The sequence below is a fragment of the Pristiophorus japonicus genome, chromosome 12 (assembly GCF_044704955.1).
Source record: "Pristiophorus japonicus isolate sPriJap1 chromosome 12, sPriJap1.hap1, whole genome shotgun sequence".
NCBI classification, from domain to species: domain Eukaryota; kingdom Metazoa; phylum Chordata; class Chondrichthyes; family Pristiophoridae; genus Pristiophorus; species Pristiophorus japonicus.
The window spans coordinates 115,234,760-115,252,535 of NC_091988.1; the positions used below are offsets into that span (position 1 = coordinate 115,234,760).

General features: G+C 45.5%; 1 protein-coding gene across 1 annotated transcript in view; it reads left to right on the top strand.

Annotated features, from left to right (window-relative positions):
• Positions 1 to 837: 837 nt before the first annotated feature.
• The window catches only part of LOC139276977 (phosphoenolpyruvate carboxykinase, cytosolic [GTP]-like), a 95,253-nt gene continuing 78,314 nt past the window's right edge, over positions 838 to 17,776 (top strand). The window contains exons 1-7 of the mRNA XM_070894974.1: positions 838 to 1,087; positions 1,997 to 2,178; positions 8,375 to 8,578; positions 8,714 to 8,901; positions 12,827 to 12,989; positions 13,125 to 13,481; positions 16,221 to 16,316. Of these exons, the coding sequence (XP_070751075.1) occupies positions 864 to 1,087; positions 1,997 to 2,178; positions 8,375 to 8,578; positions 8,714 to 8,901; positions 12,827 to 12,989; positions 13,125 to 13,481; positions 16,221 to 16,316 (1,414 nt within the window). The 5' untranslated portion in view covers positions 838 to 863. The remainder of the gene's footprint in view (positions 1,088 to 1,996; positions 2,179 to 8,374; positions 8,579 to 8,713; positions 8,902 to 12,826; positions 12,990 to 13,124; positions 13,482 to 16,220; positions 16,317 to 17,776) is intronic.

A 17,776-nucleotide genomic window follows, 5' to 3' on the forward strand; every position in this document is an offset into this window, starting at 1 on the left:
GTATTCTGGTCCCTCACAGTCATAGTGAGCACAGTGGAGATGATGTAGCAAAAATAGACGGTTAACAAAGTTGATGGTGAAAGGCTTTCCCCAGCGAGATAGGGTTGTGATGCACTAAAAAATGACAAAATATTGGGGTATGCTTTCATAAGAACATAATAGGAGCAGGAGTCGGCCATTCGGCCCCTCGAGCCTGCTTCGCCATTCAATAAGATCATGGCTGACGCGATCTTTCCTTTGGTGGCTGGTGGTAGTGAAAGCATCAGAGTGGGCATATAGCAGGAACAGCCGATTGTGACTGATGACTCTCCTGCGAAGGAGCCTTGGGATGTTTTCCTGCTTTGAAAGTGCTATATAAATGCAAGTTGTTGTTGAGTTATGCTCACCCAGTGTGTTTCAGTCACATTTGCAACTGGAGGAAAATAGACCGAGTTATTTACATCATAGACCAATAAAGTATACCATATTCAATATACTAACACACCTTAAATGAATATATATTATGAGGCACATTAGGAAAGATAAATAACAAATAAGTGGCAATGTTAGTACAGTTGTACTCCCACTGTTTTAACATTCTAGATTCGATTGTATTATTTTGAAAAACAAAATGTGCAGAACACCATCTTTCATTTGTTGAACGCTCTCAATTAAATTGAGCTGAGTGTGCATGTTGTACTAGTTCGATGTATCCAAAGTGTCAAAATGCTGCGTGCCAGGAAATATAAGCGTCCTCACTCCTTCCCCCTCGGAAGAGAATTTCACATTCGGCGAGTTGTTCCGTGACAAGACACCCGCCCGCTCTCAGCACTGATACCATTGTTGTGTTGCAGATTCTTGCTGACCCGTTTCTCAGAGAAGACATGGCCCCTCAGCTGCAGTCTCAGGCCCGGCTCCCTCTGAAGGTGGTTCGAGGAGATCTGAACACCTTGAGCTCCCCAGTGAGGGACTTTGTGGAACAAAGTGCGAAGCTGTGTCAGCCCGACAGCGTCCACATCTGTGATGGAAGCGAGGAAGAGAACAGGCAGATTCTGTCCCTGATGGAGGAGCAGGGGATGATCAAACGCTTACGCAAGTATCACAACTGGTGAGCAGCTTCTCTACAAATCCAGATTATTTTGATGAAGTTTCACTGTGCGTGTCAATTTTAGGCACTTTGTTTTTCACTGTTGTCACCCAGGATCAGCCACATGCACTCTCAGGTCTGGTGTACCGGGGTTACAGGCACAGCAAAGCTCCCTCTACACTGTCCCACCAACGTGCCTCAGTCCCAGCCTCAGAAGATCTGTTGCTGTACCAGTGTGACATTTCCATTCACCACACCAGCTGTTTATAACCCCTGGGTCAAGTTGCTGGTTTAGTGCCAATGTGCGGCTAATTTGCTATCCACGTGTTCATATTCTTGCGCCCTTCATGGGTAGAGATACAGTCCCCTGCAACACCCGATAAAGGGAGAGATTTTCTGTAATGACATGTCGGGCAACACATTAATTATTTGTATGACATCATGAAAAGTGCTGAAAGAGACTAATGAAGTAAAAGGATGAGGGTTCAATGCTTGATTTAGAGTCGCAATTAATGAACACTCATTGATACCAAGCAGAAACCAAGCTTCACTGTAGCAGGTCCAGACAGGGACAATCAGAACATGTCCAGTAAATCTTCAGCTTGTCACATTGACCAACATCTGCAACGGGCGAAGATAGAACACGCACAGCCTAAAGTGCATCTCCCCCCCCCCCCCCCACGGTGCCTCACCTCACACATCGGCATTTCATTCAGTCTAAAAACAAGGGTTTTACAGAACTATCACTGTCCTGCACAGGGCTTAGAGAACATGGACAGATCAGACACATATCCCAGGACTCTGCCCACAATCCCGGATCACCATACCTTGCAGTGATGTGTTATTGAGGTTCGAACCGTGATGAAGATTGAATTGCCTTAATGCGGGAATCACACTGACTAAATCTGATCAACGTTTGCCTTTTTACAGCTGGTTAGCTCGCACGGATCCCAGGGATGTTGCCCGTGTGGAGAGTAAAACCGTAATTGTGACCCCTGAGCAGAGGGATACCATTCCCATACCAAAGAACGGAGTCAGCCAGCTCGGCCGCTGGCTCTCAGAGAAGGAGTTTGAAAAGGCATTCAATGCCCGTTTCCCAGAGTGTATGAAAGGTACAGACACTAATTCAATCTGTGATACTTCTTAGCTATTCTTTCTACATATTGACTTGTGAGTTATTGCTCAATGAAGGCAGCAGGACAAGTTGAGATGTTTGTTAAAAAAGCTCATGGGATCCTTTATAAATAGATGCATAAAGTACAAAAGCGAGGAAGTTATGCTAAACCTTAGTGAGTTATTGCTCAATGAAGGCTCATACAGGATGTGTCCCCTCGTGGGGGAATCTAGAACTAGGGGGCATAGTTCCAGAATAGGGGGGAGCGCATTAAAACGGAAATGAGGAGGAATTTCTTTTCTCAGAGGGTCATGAATCTGTGGAATTCTCTGCCCCAGAGAGCTGTGGAGGCTGGGTCATTGAATATATTTAAGGCGGAGATAGACAGATTTTTGAATGATAAGGGAGTCAAGGGTTATGGGGAGCAGGCAGGGAAGTGGAGCTGAGCCCAAGATCAGATCAGCCATGATCTTATTGAATGGTGGAGCAGGCTCGAGGGGCCAAATGGCCGACTCCTGCTCCTATTTCTTATGTTCTTATGTTTCTTATGTAAGGCAGCAGGACAAGTTGAGATGTCTGTTAAAAAAGCTTACCTTTATAAATAGCTGCTTGGTTTGCTTTTTTTATGGCCTTACTGTGTCGCTACTTTTAGTCATTTGTGTATTTGTACGCTGAGATCCCTTTGCTCCACTACTCCATTTAGATTCTGATTTTCCAAGTAATAAGTGACTTCCTTATTTTCCTTGTCTGTAATATCCTCATGGGGAGTTTTGCTAGTGTTGTTGGGGAGAGTTTAAACTAGCTTCCCCCGGGATGGGAACCTGAGGATGAATGCAAAAGGGAAGGCAGAAAAGCAGAAGTTGGATAGTAGGAATCTAGAAAGCGAATCTGTAAGACAGAGGAAATAGGGACTTAGTATGTAGTAAGCAAGGAGGTCTTCCTGTGTTGAATGGTATATACCTTAATGCAAGGAGTATAGCAAATAAGGTGGATGAGCTAAGAGCACAGATAGACACTTGGGAGTATGACATTCTAGCCATTACAGAAACATGGCTGAAAGAGGGGCAGGTTTGGCAGATCAATATACCTGGTTACAGGATTTTTAGACAAGTTAGAGAGGGGGGTAAAAAGAAGGGTGCGGTGGCGGGTTGCAGTACTGATTAAAGCGGTGAGGAGGGATGATAGAGGGATCATTAACTGAGGCCATATGGGTCGAATTGAAATATAAAAAAGGGGCGATCACACTGCTGGGCGTGTACTATAGACCCCCAAACAGTGGGAAGGAGATAAAGGAGCAAATATGTAGCAAATTGCTGTGAAGTTCAAAAACCATAGTAATAGTAGTGGATTTTAACTATCCTAATATTGATTGGGACAAATTTAGTGTGAGGGGTATGCAGGGTACGGAATTCTTGAACGACATTCAAGAGAACCTTTTTAGTCAGTATGTAGCAAGCCCATTAATAGAGGGGGCAGTCTTGGATTTAGTTTTGGGGAATGAAGCTGGGCAGGTTGAAGGGGTATTAGTGGGAGAGCATTTGGGTGCCAGTGACCATAACTCAGTCAGATTCAAGTTGTTTATAGATAAGGACAAGAATAGGTCTGGAAGAAAAGTTCCGAATTGGGGAAAAGCTAAGTTAAGGAGTGATTTGGCCACAGTGAACATAAGAACATAAGAATTAGGAACAAGAGTAGGCCATCTAGCCCTTCGAGCCTGCTCCGCCATTCAACAAGATCATGGCTGATCTGGCCGTGGACTCAGCTCCACTTACCCACCCGCTCCCCGTAACCCTTAATTCCCTTATTGGTTAAAAATCTGTCTATCTGTGATTTGAATACATTCAATGAGCTAGCCTCAACTGCTTCCTTGGGCAGAGAATTCCTCGGATTCACAACCCTCTGGGAGAAGAAATTCCTTCTCGACTCAGTTTTAACTGGCTCCCCCGTATTTTGAGGCTGTGCCCCCTAGTTCTAGTCTCCCCGACCAGTGGAAACAACCTCTCTGCCTCTATCTTGTCTCTCCCTTTCATTATTTTAAATGTTTCTATAAGATCACCCCTCATCCTTCTGAACTCCAATGAGTAAAGACCCAGTCTACTCAATCTATCATCATAAGGTAACCCTCTCATCTCCGGAATCAGCCTAGTGAATCGTCTCTGTACCCCCTCCAAAGCTAGTATATCCTTCCTTAAGTAAGGTGACCAAAACTGCATGCAGTACTCCAGGTGCGGCCTCACCAATACCCTATACAGTTGCAGCAGGACCTCCCTGCTTTTGTACTCCATCCCTCTCGCAGGCTGCACCTGCAAACTAACTTTTTGGGATTCATGCACAAGGACCCCCAGGTCCCTCTGCACTGCAGCATGTTGTAATTTCTCCCCATTCAAATAATATTCCCTAAAAACCATAGGGTAGTAATAGTAGTGGATTTTAACTATCCTAATATTGATTGGGACAAATTTAGTGTGAGGGGTATAGAGGGTGCGGAATTCTTGAACGACATTCAAGAGAACCTTTTTAGTCAGTATGTAGTGGACTGGAAACAGCTACTTTTGGGTAAATCAGTGTTGGAACAGTGGGAGGCATTCAAGGAGGAGATCGGGAATGCTCAGGCCAAACATGTGCTTAAAGAAAAAGGCTGGGAAAAATAATTCTAGAACCCCCTGGATGTCTAGGGAGTTACAGGGGAAGATTAAGAAAAAAAGAGACGCTTATGGCACATATCAATCGCTAAATACTTTAGAATCTTCAGAGGAATATAGAAAGTTAAGAGGCAAAATTAAAAAGGATATTAGGAATGCTAAGAGAGAGCACGAAAAATTCGTGGCCAGTAAAATTAAGGAAAACCCTAAGATGTTCTATAAATATATTAAGAGTAAGAGGGTAACTAAGGAAAGGGTATGGCCTATTAGAGACCATGGGCCCAAGTTTCCACACGATAAAAAACGGGCGCCCCTCCGAGCTGGGCGCCCGTTTTTCGCGCCTAAAACGGCGCCTAAAAAAAAAATCGCGATTCTGGAGCGTTCTGCAGCTCCTTGTCTGCCTGGCGCGGTGCCCAGGGGGGCGGAGCCTACACTCGTGCCAATTTTGTAAGTGGGAGGGGGCGGGTACTATTTAAATTAGTTTTTTTCCTGCGGCAACGCTGCGCGTGCGCGTTGGAGCGTTCACAAATGCTCAGCGTGAAAAAAACATTGGCACTCGGCCATTTTTGTAGTTCTTTGTAGCTGTTTAATTTTTGAAATTTTTTTTAATAAAAGCACATTGCCATCAGCACATCAGCACTTGCAGCCTTCACACCCCCACCCCCGCGGGAAGAACGGGCGCCTCCTCTCCCCCCCCTCCCCCCCCCGCGGGAAAGAACGGGCGCCTCCTCTCCCCTCCCCGCGGGAAGAACGGGCACCTCCCCTCCCCACCGCGGGAAAGAACGGGCGCCTCCTCTCCTTCCCCCCCCCCCCCGCGGGAAGAACGGGCGCCTCAGGCTGACTGCAGCATTCTCTGTGCCTGAAGCACTTTCACACAGGTAGGAAGATGGTTTATTTAATCTTTTCTTTGCTTATAAATGTTTATTCAGGTTGGATTTATTTGTATAATATTTGTAGAAGTATAAATAAGGATTTATTGTAGAATTTAATGAGTTCCCTTCCCCCCCTCCCCTCCACCTCGTTCTGGACGCCTAATTTGTAACCTGCGCCTGATTTTTTAATGTGTAGAGCTGGTTTTTTCAGTTCTACAAAAATCTTCACTTGCTCCATTCTAACTTAGTTTGGAGTACGTTTTCACTGTGGAAACTTTGAAATCAGGCGTCAGTGGCCGGACATGCCCCCTTTTGAAGAAAAAATTCTGTTCCAAAGTAGAACTGTTCTACCTGACTAGAACTGCAGAAAGAAAAATGTGGAGAATTGCGATTTCTAAGATTGTCCGTTCTCCACCAGTTGCTCCTAAAAATCAGGCGCAAATCATGTGGAAACTTGGGCCCCATGGGAGTAATTTTTGTGTGGAGGTTGAAGATGTTGGCAGGGTTCTTAACGAATACTTTGCATCTGTTTTCACAAAGGAAAGAGGCAATGCAGATACTGCTATCGAGGAGGAGTGTGATATTCTGGATGAAATAAGTATAGTGAGAGAGGAAGTATTCAGGGATTTAGCAGCTTTGAAAGCAGATAAGTCCCCAGGTCCAGATGAAATGCATCCCAGGCTGTTGAGTGAAGTAAAAGAAGAAATAGCAGATGCCTTGATCATCATTTTCCAGTCCTCTTTGGATATGGGCATGGTGCTTGAGGATTGGAGGACTGCTAATGTAGTACCCTTGTTTAAGAAGGGAAAACGGGATAGGCTGAGTAATTATAGGCCTGTCAGCCTAATGTCAGTGGTGGGAAAATTATTGGGAAAAATCCTGAAAGACAGGATAAATCTACATTTGGAAAGGCAAAGATTAATTAGGGACAGTCAGCATGGATTTGTTGAGGGAGGATCATGTTTGACGAACCTGAATGAATTTTTTGAGGAGGTAACCAAGAGGGTCTATGAGGGTAGTGCGTACGATGTACTATATATGGACTTTAGCAAGGTTTTTGATAAGGTCCTTCATGGTAGACTAGTCATGAAGGTTAAAGCCCATGGGATCCAGGGCAAAGTGGCAAGTTAGATCCAAAATTGGCTTGGAGGTAGGAAGCAAAGGGTAATGATTGATGGATGTTTTTGTGACTGGAAGGATGTTTCCAGTGGGGTTCTGCAGGGCTCAGTACTAGGTCCCTTGCTTTTTGTGGTATATATCAATGATTTAGATTTAAATATAGGAAGTGTGATTAAGAAGTTTGCAGACGACACTAAAATTGGTTGTGTGGTTAATAATGAAGAGAAAAATCATGAGCTGCAGGAGGATATCAATCTACTGGTCAGGTGGGCAGAGCAGCGGCAAGTGGAATTTAATTCAGAGAAGTGTGAGGTGATGCACTTTGGGAGGACTAATAAGGAAAGGGTATACACATTAAGCGGTAGACCACTTAATAGTGTAGATGAACAAAGGGACCTTGGAGTGCTTGTCCACAGATCTCTGAAAGTAGCAGACCAGGTGGATAAGGTGGTTAAGAAGGCATATGGAATGCTTGCCTTTATTGGCCAAGGCATAGAATATAAGAGCAGGGAGGTTATGCTTAAACTGTATAATACTTAGGTTGGGCCACAGCTGGAGTACTGCACGCAGTTCTGGTCGCCGTATTATAGGAAGGATGTGATTGCACAAGAGAGGGTGCAGAGGAGATTTACTAGGATGCTGCCTGGATGGAGAATCTTATGAGGACATATTGGATAGGCTGGGTTTGTTCTCATTGGAACAGCGGGGGTTGAGAGGAGAGCTCATCGAAGTGTACAAAATATTGAGGGGCCTGGACATCGTGGATAGTAAGGGTCTATTTCCATTGGTGGAGGGGGCTATTATGAGCGGGCATAGTTTTAAGGTGGTTGGTGGAAGGTTTAGAGGGGATTTGAGGGGGGGCTTCTTTACGCGAGGGTTGTGGGGATCTGGAACTCGCTGCCTGGAAGAGTGGTGGATGCAGAAACCCTCACCACTTTTGATGGTTGGATGGTTGGATGGGCACTTAAAGTGCAGTAACCTGCAGGGTTACGGACCTAGAGCTGGTAATTGGGATTAGACTGGATGACCTTTTGTTGGTCAGCGCAGATATAATGGTAAGCATTGCAGGGAATAGAATATGGCCAGGGTGATCTCCTGGACTAGTTTCGATCGCCTGGATGGGTTGGAGAGGAATTTTCCCAGATCTTTTCTCCTAAATTGGCCTGGGTTTTTAATCTGGTTTTTGCCTCTCCCAGGAGATCACATGGCTCTGGTTGGGGTGGTGTAAAATGTTTCAGTATAAGTTGTGTTGCAGTGGTGTGGGGAGGACTGGTTGGGCTGGGTGCTCATTGCCTTTCCATCATTGTTCATAGGTTTATACGTAACCTTTAGGGCTGCTGACCAAAGGCCTTGCGGCTCTTTGTCGGCCGACGCGGACACGATGGGCTGAAATGGCCTCCTTCTGCGCTGTAAATTTCTATGTTTTTATGTAATTCTTTAAATGCCGTCGCAGACAGCAGTAAGTGTAGATAAATCTGAGCTTAACGTTGGATAGATAAACATTAGTGTAATTCTGTCCCGGAATAGTCTCAGGATTGATTCTCTCCCTTTAAATCTCTAGGCCGTACAATGTACCTGATTCCATTCAGCATGGGGCCTGTCGGGTCGCCTCTGTCCAAGATTGGGATCCAGCTCACGGACTCACCTTACGTCGTGGCGAGCATGAGGATCATGACTCGCATGGGGTCAGTTGTCCTGGAGACCCTGGGCAACGGGCAGTTTGTCAAATGCCTTCATTCAGTTGGATGCCCTTTACCGCTAAAGAGTGAGTTTGGATTCTGCCACCTTCGATCAATTGTTGCTCTCTGGGTGCAGGGGAGGGAAGGGGAGAGGAATCGTATACTTTGATCCAAGAGTTTTGTATTCAACCTTTGGGTGACAATCCTTCTCCTCTATTTAGGGCCACTGGTCAGTAACTGGGCCTGTAACCCCGAGCTGACCCTGGTCGCACACATACCTCAGCGCAGGGAGATTATTTCATTCGGGAGCGGTTACGGAGGTAACTCACTGCTGGGGAAGAAGTGCTTTGCTCTGCGCATCGCCTCCAGGATTGCTAAGGAAGAGGGCTGGCTGGCCGAGCACATGCTGGTAAGGATATTGGAGTTACTGTTTGCTTGCTCAGCGATTGAAGAGTTTATTCAGCAGCTGTAGCTTATCAGTAATATGCCTCTGCCCTGTGATAGAAGCAAACTTGTGAAAAGACAGAAAGGAGATGAGGAAAACTGGAGGGCAGAGAAACCCAAGGCAAAGAACAAAAAGGGCCACTGTACAGCAAAATTCTAAAAGGACAAAGGGTGTTAAAAGAACAAGCCTGAAGGCTTTGTGTCTTAATGCAAGGAGTATCCGCAATAAAGTGGATGAATTAACTGTGCAAATAGATGTTAACAAATATGATGTGATTGGGATTACGGAGACGTGGCTCCAGGATGATCAGGGCTGGGAACTCAACATCCAGGGGTATTCAACATTCAGGAAAGATAGAATAAAAGGAAAAGGAGGTGGGGTAGCATTGCTGGTTAAGGAGCAAATTAAGGCAATAGTTCGGAAGGACATTAGCTTGGATGATGTGGAATCTATATGGGTAGAGCTGCAGAATACCAAAGGACAAAAAACGTTAGTGGGAGTTGTGTACAAACCTCCAAACAGTAGTAGTGATGTTGGGGAGGGCATCAAACATGAAATTAGGGGTGCGTGCAATAAAGGTGCAGCAGTTATAATGGGTGACTTTAATATGCACATAGATTGGGTTAACCAAACTGGAAGCAATACGGTAGAGGAGGATTTCCTGGAGTGCATAAGGGATGGTTTTTTAGACCAATATGTCGAGGAACCAACTAGGGGGGAGGCCATCTTAGACTGGGTGTTGTGTAATGAGAGAGGATTAATTAGCAATCTCGTTGTGCGAGGCCCCTTGGGGAAGAGTGACCATAATATGGTGGAATTCTGCATTAGGATGGAGAATGAAATAGTTAATTCAGAGACCATGGTCCAGAACTTAAGGAAGGGTAACTTTGAAGGTATGAGGCGTGAATTGGCTAGGATAGATTGGCGAATGATACTGAAGGGGTTGACTGTGGATGGGCAATGGCAGACATTTAGAGACCGCATGGATGAACTACAACAATTGTACATTCCTGTCTGTCGTAAAAATAAAAAAGGGAAGGTGGCTCAACCGTGGCTATCAAGGGAAATCAGGGATAGCATTAAAGCCAAGGAAGTGGCATACAAATTGGCCAGAAATAGCAGCGAACCCGGGGACTGGGAGAAATGTAGAACTCAGCAGAGGAGGACAAAGGGTTTGATTAGGGCAGGGAAAATGGAGTACGAGAAGAAGCTTGCAGGGAACATTAAGACGGATTGCAAAAGTTTCTATAGATATGTAAAGAGAAAAAGGTTAGTAAAGACAAACGTAGGTCCCCTGCAGTCAGAATCAGGGGAAGTCATAACGGGGAACAAAGAAATGGCGGACCAATTGAACAAGTACTTTGGTTCGGTATTCACTGAGGAGGACACAAACAACCTTCCGGATATAAAAGGGGTCGGAGGGTCTAGTAAGGAGGAGGAACTGAGGGAAATCCTTATTAGCCGGGAAATTGTGTTGGGGAAATTGATGGGATTGAAGGCCGATAAATCCCCAGGGCCTGATGGACTGCATCCCAGAGTACTTAAGGAGGTGGCCTTGGAAATAGTGGATGCATTGACAGTCATTTTCCAACATTCCATTGACTCTGGATCAGTTCCTATGGAGTGGAGGGTAGCCAATGTAACCCCACTTTTTAAAAAAGGAGGGAGAGAGAAAACAGGGAATTACAGACCGGTCAGCCTGACATCGGTAGTGGGTAAGATGATGGAATCAATTATTAAGGATGTCATAGCAGTGCATTTGGAAAGAGGTAATATGATAGGTCCAAGTCAGCATGGATTTGTGAAAGGGAAATCATGCTTGACAAATCTTCTGGAATTTTTTGAGGATGTGGGAGAACCAGTTGATGTGGTATATTTGGACTTTCAGAAGGCTTTCGACAAGGTCCCACACAAGAGATTAATGTGCAAAGTTAAAGCACATGGGATTGGGGGTAGTGTGCTGACATGGATTGAGAACTGGTTGTCCGACAGGAAGCAAAGAGTAGGAGTAAATGGGGACTTTTCAGAATGGCAGGCAGTGACTAGTGGGGTACCGCAAGGTTCTGTGCTGGGGCCCCAGCTGTTTACACTGTACATTAATGATTTAGGCGAGGGGATTAAATGTAGTATCTCCAAATTTGCGGATGACACTAAGTTGGGTGGCAGTGTGAGCTGCAAGGAGGATTCTATGAGGCTGCAGAGTGACTTGGATAGGTTAGGTGAGTGGGCAAATGCATGGCAGATGAAGTATAATGTGGATAAATGTGAGGTTATCCACTTTGGTGGTAAAAACAGAGAGACAGACTATTATCTGAATGGTGACAGATTAGGAAAAGGGAAGGTGCAAAGAGACCTGGGTGTCATGGTACATCAGTCATTGAAGGTTGGCATGCAGGTACAGCAGGCGGTTAAGAAAGCAAATGGCATGTTGGCCTTCATAGCAAGGGGATTTGAGTACAAGGGCAGGGAGGTGTTGCTACAATTGTACAGGGCCTTGGTGAGGCCACACCTGGAGTATTGTGTACAGTTTTGGTCTCCTAACCTGAGGAAGGACATTCTTGCTATTGAGGGAGTGCAGCGAAGGTTCACCAGACTGATTCCCGGAATGGCGGGACTGACCTATCAAGAAAGACTGGATCAACTGGGCTTGTATTCACTGGAGTTCAGAAGAATGAGAGGGGACCTCATAGAAACGTTTAAAATTCTGACGGGGTTAGACAGGTTAGATGCAGGAAGAATGTTCCCAATGTTGGGGAAGTCCAGAACCAGGGGACACAGTCTAAGGATAAGGGGGAAGCCATTTAGGACCGAGATGAGGAGGAATTTCTTCACCCAGAGAGTGGTGAACCTGTGGAATTCTCTACCACAGAAAGTTGTTGAGGCCAATTCACTAAATATATTCAAAAAGGAGTTAGATGAAGTCCTTACTACTAGGGGAATCAAGGGGTATGGTGAGAAATCAGGAATGGGGTACTGAAGTTGCATGTTCAGCCATGAACTCATTGAGTGGCGGTGCAGGCTAGAAGGGCCGAATGGCCTACTCCTGCACCTATTTTCTATGTTTCTATGTTTCTCTGTGAATAGCATAGTTAAACCCTGCTTTAAGCTGTCAGCCTTGGCTCAGTTGTTACCGCTCTCGTCTCTGGGTCTTCGATTCAAGTCCACTCCAGAGACTTGAGCACATAATCCATGCTAAAACTCCAGTGCAGTACTGAGGGAGTGCTGCACAGTCAGAGATGCGGTCTTTCCGATGAGACGTTAAACCTAGTCTCTCATGTGGATATAAAAGATTCACGGCATTATTTCTAAGTAGAGCAGGGGAGTTCTCCCTGGTGTCCTGGCCAATATTTATCCCTTAACCAACATCACTAAAACAGATTATCTGGTCATGATCTCGTTGCTATTTGTGGGAGCTTGCTGTGCACAAATTGGCTGCCGCGTTTCCCACATTGCAATAGTGACTACACTTCAAAAGTACTTCGCTGGCTGTAAAGTGCTGTGGGATGTCCCGAGGTCGTACAAGGCGCTATATAAATGCAAGTCTTATTTTTACTCTGAAACTCTGGGCAATGAGTAATGTTTCTCAGTCTCCCACTGTCTGATAATGAGCTCAATAATGTCTGAAGTTTAGCTTAGATCGAGCTTAATGTGTGTTTGTTACTAGAATAATTTAAAAGCATCAAATCATTTGGGATCGGGTGTGCAGCATGGGAGATATGATGAAGCGGAAATATTTGCTGGTGACACAGTGCACAACCTGCGTCAGTTTGATCTTGTGCACTGCTGTATTTCTATTGTCAAGCTGCAGTTTACCGGGTGCACAGTTATCAGTAGCCCAGGGTCAGTGCGCAAGAATCAGCTGCTTATCGGCTCTCCTCTCCCTCCACAGATCCTGGGCGTGACCAATCCCAAAGGCCAGAAGAAGTATATTGCTGCCGCCTTCCCCAGCGCTTGTGGCAAAACAAACATGGCCATGATGAATCCAACATTACCCGGCTGGAAAGTCGAGTGCGTGGGTGATGACATCGCCTGGATGAAATTCAATGAGCAAGGTTTGTTGGTCTCGACAGCTCTCTATAGTTTAAGGCAAATGTGAAGCAATTATTTGGGCAAGTCTCTGCTGTGTGTTGCCTGGTGTGAAAGTCCGATGAGTTTATTAAGAAGTACCTTACTGGACCTTCCTACAGGTAACCTGAGAGCAATCAACCCAGAAAATGGCTTCTTCGGCGTCGCTCCCGGCACATCGATGAAAACAAACCCAAACGCAATGGAAACCATCAGCAACAACACCATTTTCACCAATGTGGCAGAGACCAGCGATGGGGGTGTTTACTGGGAAGGAATCGATGAAACACTGCTCCCCGACGTCACAGTGATTTCATGGAAAAACAAAGAGTGGGTGCCCGAGGATGGAGAACCATGTTCGCACCCCAACGCCAGGTTCTGTGCTCCTGCTAGACAGTGTCCGATCATTGACCCACACTGGGAGTCTCCCGAAGGGGTTTCCATTGAAGGAATTGTCTTTGGAGGAAGGAGGCCAAAAGGTACAATAGCCTAACCTATAGAGCATCACAATAAGGATTAGCCACAGTGTGACGCATGTTATATCTTCAATACAACTCACAAACACACACAAGCTGTAAGATGACTGCTAACATCAGGAACCCACTCAGGTGACCTGTTCCCTCTTTATTGTTGTAAACAGCACGGGCTGCATTGCCACTTAGTCCACCAGATGCAGCTATCTATAATTACATTTCTTCCTCCTTAATGAAGAAGTAATTATAACAAACAATCATACATAACTTGTATGGTTATACATAACAAAAGATACGGACTTATTTTACCACATTTACAAATCAAGCTTAACCACTTGTTTTCTGTTTCAAAGAGGATACCTTCGCTCTCGAACAGAACCTTCCAAACATGGTGTCAAACTTAGACTCATTCTAGGCTGATCCTGAGGAAAGTTTCCCTCCAAGGGTATGCCCTTGATTTATTTACATTTGAACTCTTTCTAACTTCAGACTGTTTGTCTGCCTGACTCGGACTCAGACTTAAATTCTGACTTTCTCTTGGACTTGTTTCCAGTATATTTGATGTAGGATTTGCGACTGGTACTTTACTTGTATCAAAACTATCTGATGAGTTAGAAGTAATCGAATCATTCCAACCTTCAACTCCTTCCACGTTTGTAGGTAAAATATGATCAATGTGAACAAACCTAACCTGTCCATGATCAAACATCTTGACCAATATGTGCGAGGACCACATATCACCACTCTTCCTGGTAATCACTTTAACCATTTATGGTGATGGTTCTTCACTCTCACCTTCTGATTTAATTTCACACTTCTCTCTTTAACTCTACCTCTATTATGATTCTCTTTCTATCTTAATTGTTTCTCTTCTAATGACTGTGCCAAGTTTTAACAACGAGAATCTGATTTGTGGCTGTTGTTTGAGAAACAACTCTGCTGGTGTTCTACGAGTAATTGAATGAGGAGTATTACGATACTTAAATAGAAAATTAGTCAAATTTGTGGCCCAATGACAACTATCGTTTCTTTGGATTTGGATCCAACATCTGTTTGATGAGGACCCATTTTACAATTTATACTGTGCGCTCTGCTGCACCATTTGAAGCAGGGCGGTACGGTGCAACCTTAGTATGTTTCACACCATTGTTGCTTGTGAACTATGCAAATTCTTCTGAACAAAATTGTGGTCCATTATCAAAAACAATTTCTTCTGGGAGGCCAAATGAAGAAAATAATCTTCGTAAAATGTCTAATGTTTTACTTGTTGTTATTTTCCACATTGGAAACACCTCGATCCACAATATATATTACAACGCAGAGCCTGGAACAGTAGTATTGTACTGACTGCTGCTCAGATAGCCCAGGAACTCTCACCGTGACTCAGAGCCAATGAACAAACCCTTTCATTGACGGAAATTTTGAGTACACTGTCCGTGTTAATGACATTTTCTAAATTTCAGCCTGGTTACTGGACCTAGCATCGTTCGGGTAAAGGATGCCTTGGGTTGGGAAGGAAATGTTGGCTGTCGATCTGTCCATTAGTTCAAAGCATTTCTAATACCAGCCTTGGCTCAATGGCACAATCTCTGCCTGAGTCAGATTGTCATGGGTTCAAGTCTCACTCAAGGACTTCAGCACTTAATCTAATCTAGTGCAGCACTGAAGAAGTGCTATATTTTTGTCTGGATGAGTGCAGCTCCAACAACACCATGCAGGACAAAGCAGCCCGCTTGATTGGCACCCCATGCATTACCTTCAACATTCACTCCCTCCACCACCGGCGCACCGTGGCTGCAGTGTGTAGCATCTACAAGATGCACTGCAGCAATTCGCCAAGCCTTCTTTGGCAGCAACTCCCAAACCCACGACCTCTACCACCTAGAAGGACAAGGGCAGCAGGCGCATGGGAACAGCATCACTTGCAAGTTCCCCTCCAAGTCACCTTCATTGTCGCTGGGTCAAAATCTTGGAACTCCCTCCCTAACAGCACTGTGGGAGCACCTTCACCACACGGACTGCAGTGGTTCAATAAGGCGGTGCACCACCTTCTCAAGCACAATTAGGAATGGGCAACAAATGCTGGCCTTGCCAGCGATGCCCACATCCCGTGAACGGAACCCCATCCACCCTCTCCACTAAAGATCCTGTGACACTATTCGAAGACTTGTTGTGGAGTTTTCACTATGTCCTGGGCATTATTTATCCATCAGCCAACAGGTTATCTCGTTATCTCTTTGCTGTTTGTGGGATCTTGCTGCGCAAATTGGTTGCCGTCTTTCCGACATTGCAACAGTGACTATGCTTCAAAAGTAATTCATTGGTCTTGAAGCGATTTGAGACATCCTAAGGTCATGAAAGTAGCAACTTAAATGCAAGTTCTCTCTCCCTAGCCCAGCTGCAAAACACACTTTGCTTGATCCAAACATGTGTCGGTAATGAGAATGATGGGATAGATTTTCAACTAGCCACCTGGGTCTAAAACTGGCATTTCACATCAGCCGCCCATTATAGAGATTGCTAGATTGTCATTGTCAGTGACTTCAGTGCTAGTTTTACGACTAGATGGCAAGTAGATCCTCCCTTCCATGGAATGCCGCAGCATAGCCATCGAAGACTATCATCCGACTGAACAAGTGTGGGATTGGGCTGACCAAGGCACAAGGTGGAAGAAATTGAAAAATATACAAGAACTGTGCAGTGGGTAGCAGACCAGTATTACAAAGACTTTCCGTTCCATTCCAGGAGTCCCTCTGGTGTATGAAACCTTCAGCTGGCAGCATGGAGTTTTCATCGGAGCAGCAATGAGATCAGAGGCTACAGCTGCAGCAGAACACAAAGGTATGAGAGTAACACTGGGACACAGAGTACAGTAACACTGGTGCACAGAGTACAGTAACACTGGGGCACAGAGTACAGTAACACTGGGGCACAGAGTACAGTATCATTGGACACAGAGTACAGTAACACTGGAGACAGAGTACAGTAACAGTGGGAAACAGCATACAGTAATACTGGACATGGAGTACAGTAACACTGGGGCACAGAGTACATTAACACTGGACACGGAATACAATAACATGGACATAGAGTACAGTAACACTAGGACACAGAGTACAGTAACACTGGACACAGAGTACAGTAACACTGGGGCACAGAGTACAGTAACACTGGAGACAGAGTACAGTAACAGTGGGAAACAGCATACAATAACACTGGACGTGGAGTACAGTAACACTGGGGCACAGAGTACATTAACACTGGACACAGAATACAATAACACGGACATAGAGTACAGTAACAGTGGGAAACAGCATACAGTAACACTGGACATGGAATACAGTAACACTGGGGCACAGAGTACAGTAACACTGGACACAGAGTACAGTAACACTCGGACACAGAGTACAATAACATTGGGACACAGAGTCTTCATCATAGGCAATATCTCGAAACGAAGATGACTTGTTTCCACACCAGAAAAAGATGAGTTCACAGGTGTTTCAATGAAGAACATAAAATGCCAGATCCCAAATTAAATCTTGAAGGGTGGAAGATGCCTGCGTGGATTTTTTTATCGTGGGGTGGCCATTGCACACCAGCCACCACATCATCATCATCATTATAGGCAGTCCCTTGGAATCGAGGAAGACTTGCTTCCACTCTTAGGATGAGTCCTGAGGTGACTGAACAGTTCAATACGAGAGCCACAGTCCCTGTCACAGGTGGGACAGATAGTCGTTGAGGGTAAGGGTGGGTGGACTGGTTTGCCGCACGCTCCTTCCGCTGCCTGCGCTTGATTTCTGCATGCTCTCAGCGATGAGTCTCGAGGTGCTCAGTGCCCTCCCGGATGCACTTCCTCCACTGAGGGCGGTCTTTGGCCAGGGACTTCCAGGTGTCGGTGGGGATGTTGCACTTTATCAGGGAGGCTTTGAGGGTGTCCTTGTAACGTTCCCTCTGCCCACCTTTGGCTCGTTTGCCATGAAGGAGTTCCGAGTAGAGCGCTTGCTTTGGGAGTCTCGTGTCAGGCATGTGAAAAATGTGGCCTGCCCAGCAGAGCTGATCAAGTGTGGTCAGTGCTTCAATGCTGGGGATGTTGGCCTGGCCGAGGACGCTGAGGTTGGTGCCAGCACACGGACTTGACAGAGCTAGTTCTTGATCCAGTGGCAAGGATTAACCAAGGTGACTGGAGACCAGCTCTGCTGCACAGACCTAACGCGCACACATATTGCAGTGTGGGCTGGTCCGTGCTGCCCCTGGGCCCTCGGCTCTTCTGGCCCTGAACTCACGCATTCCCTGGG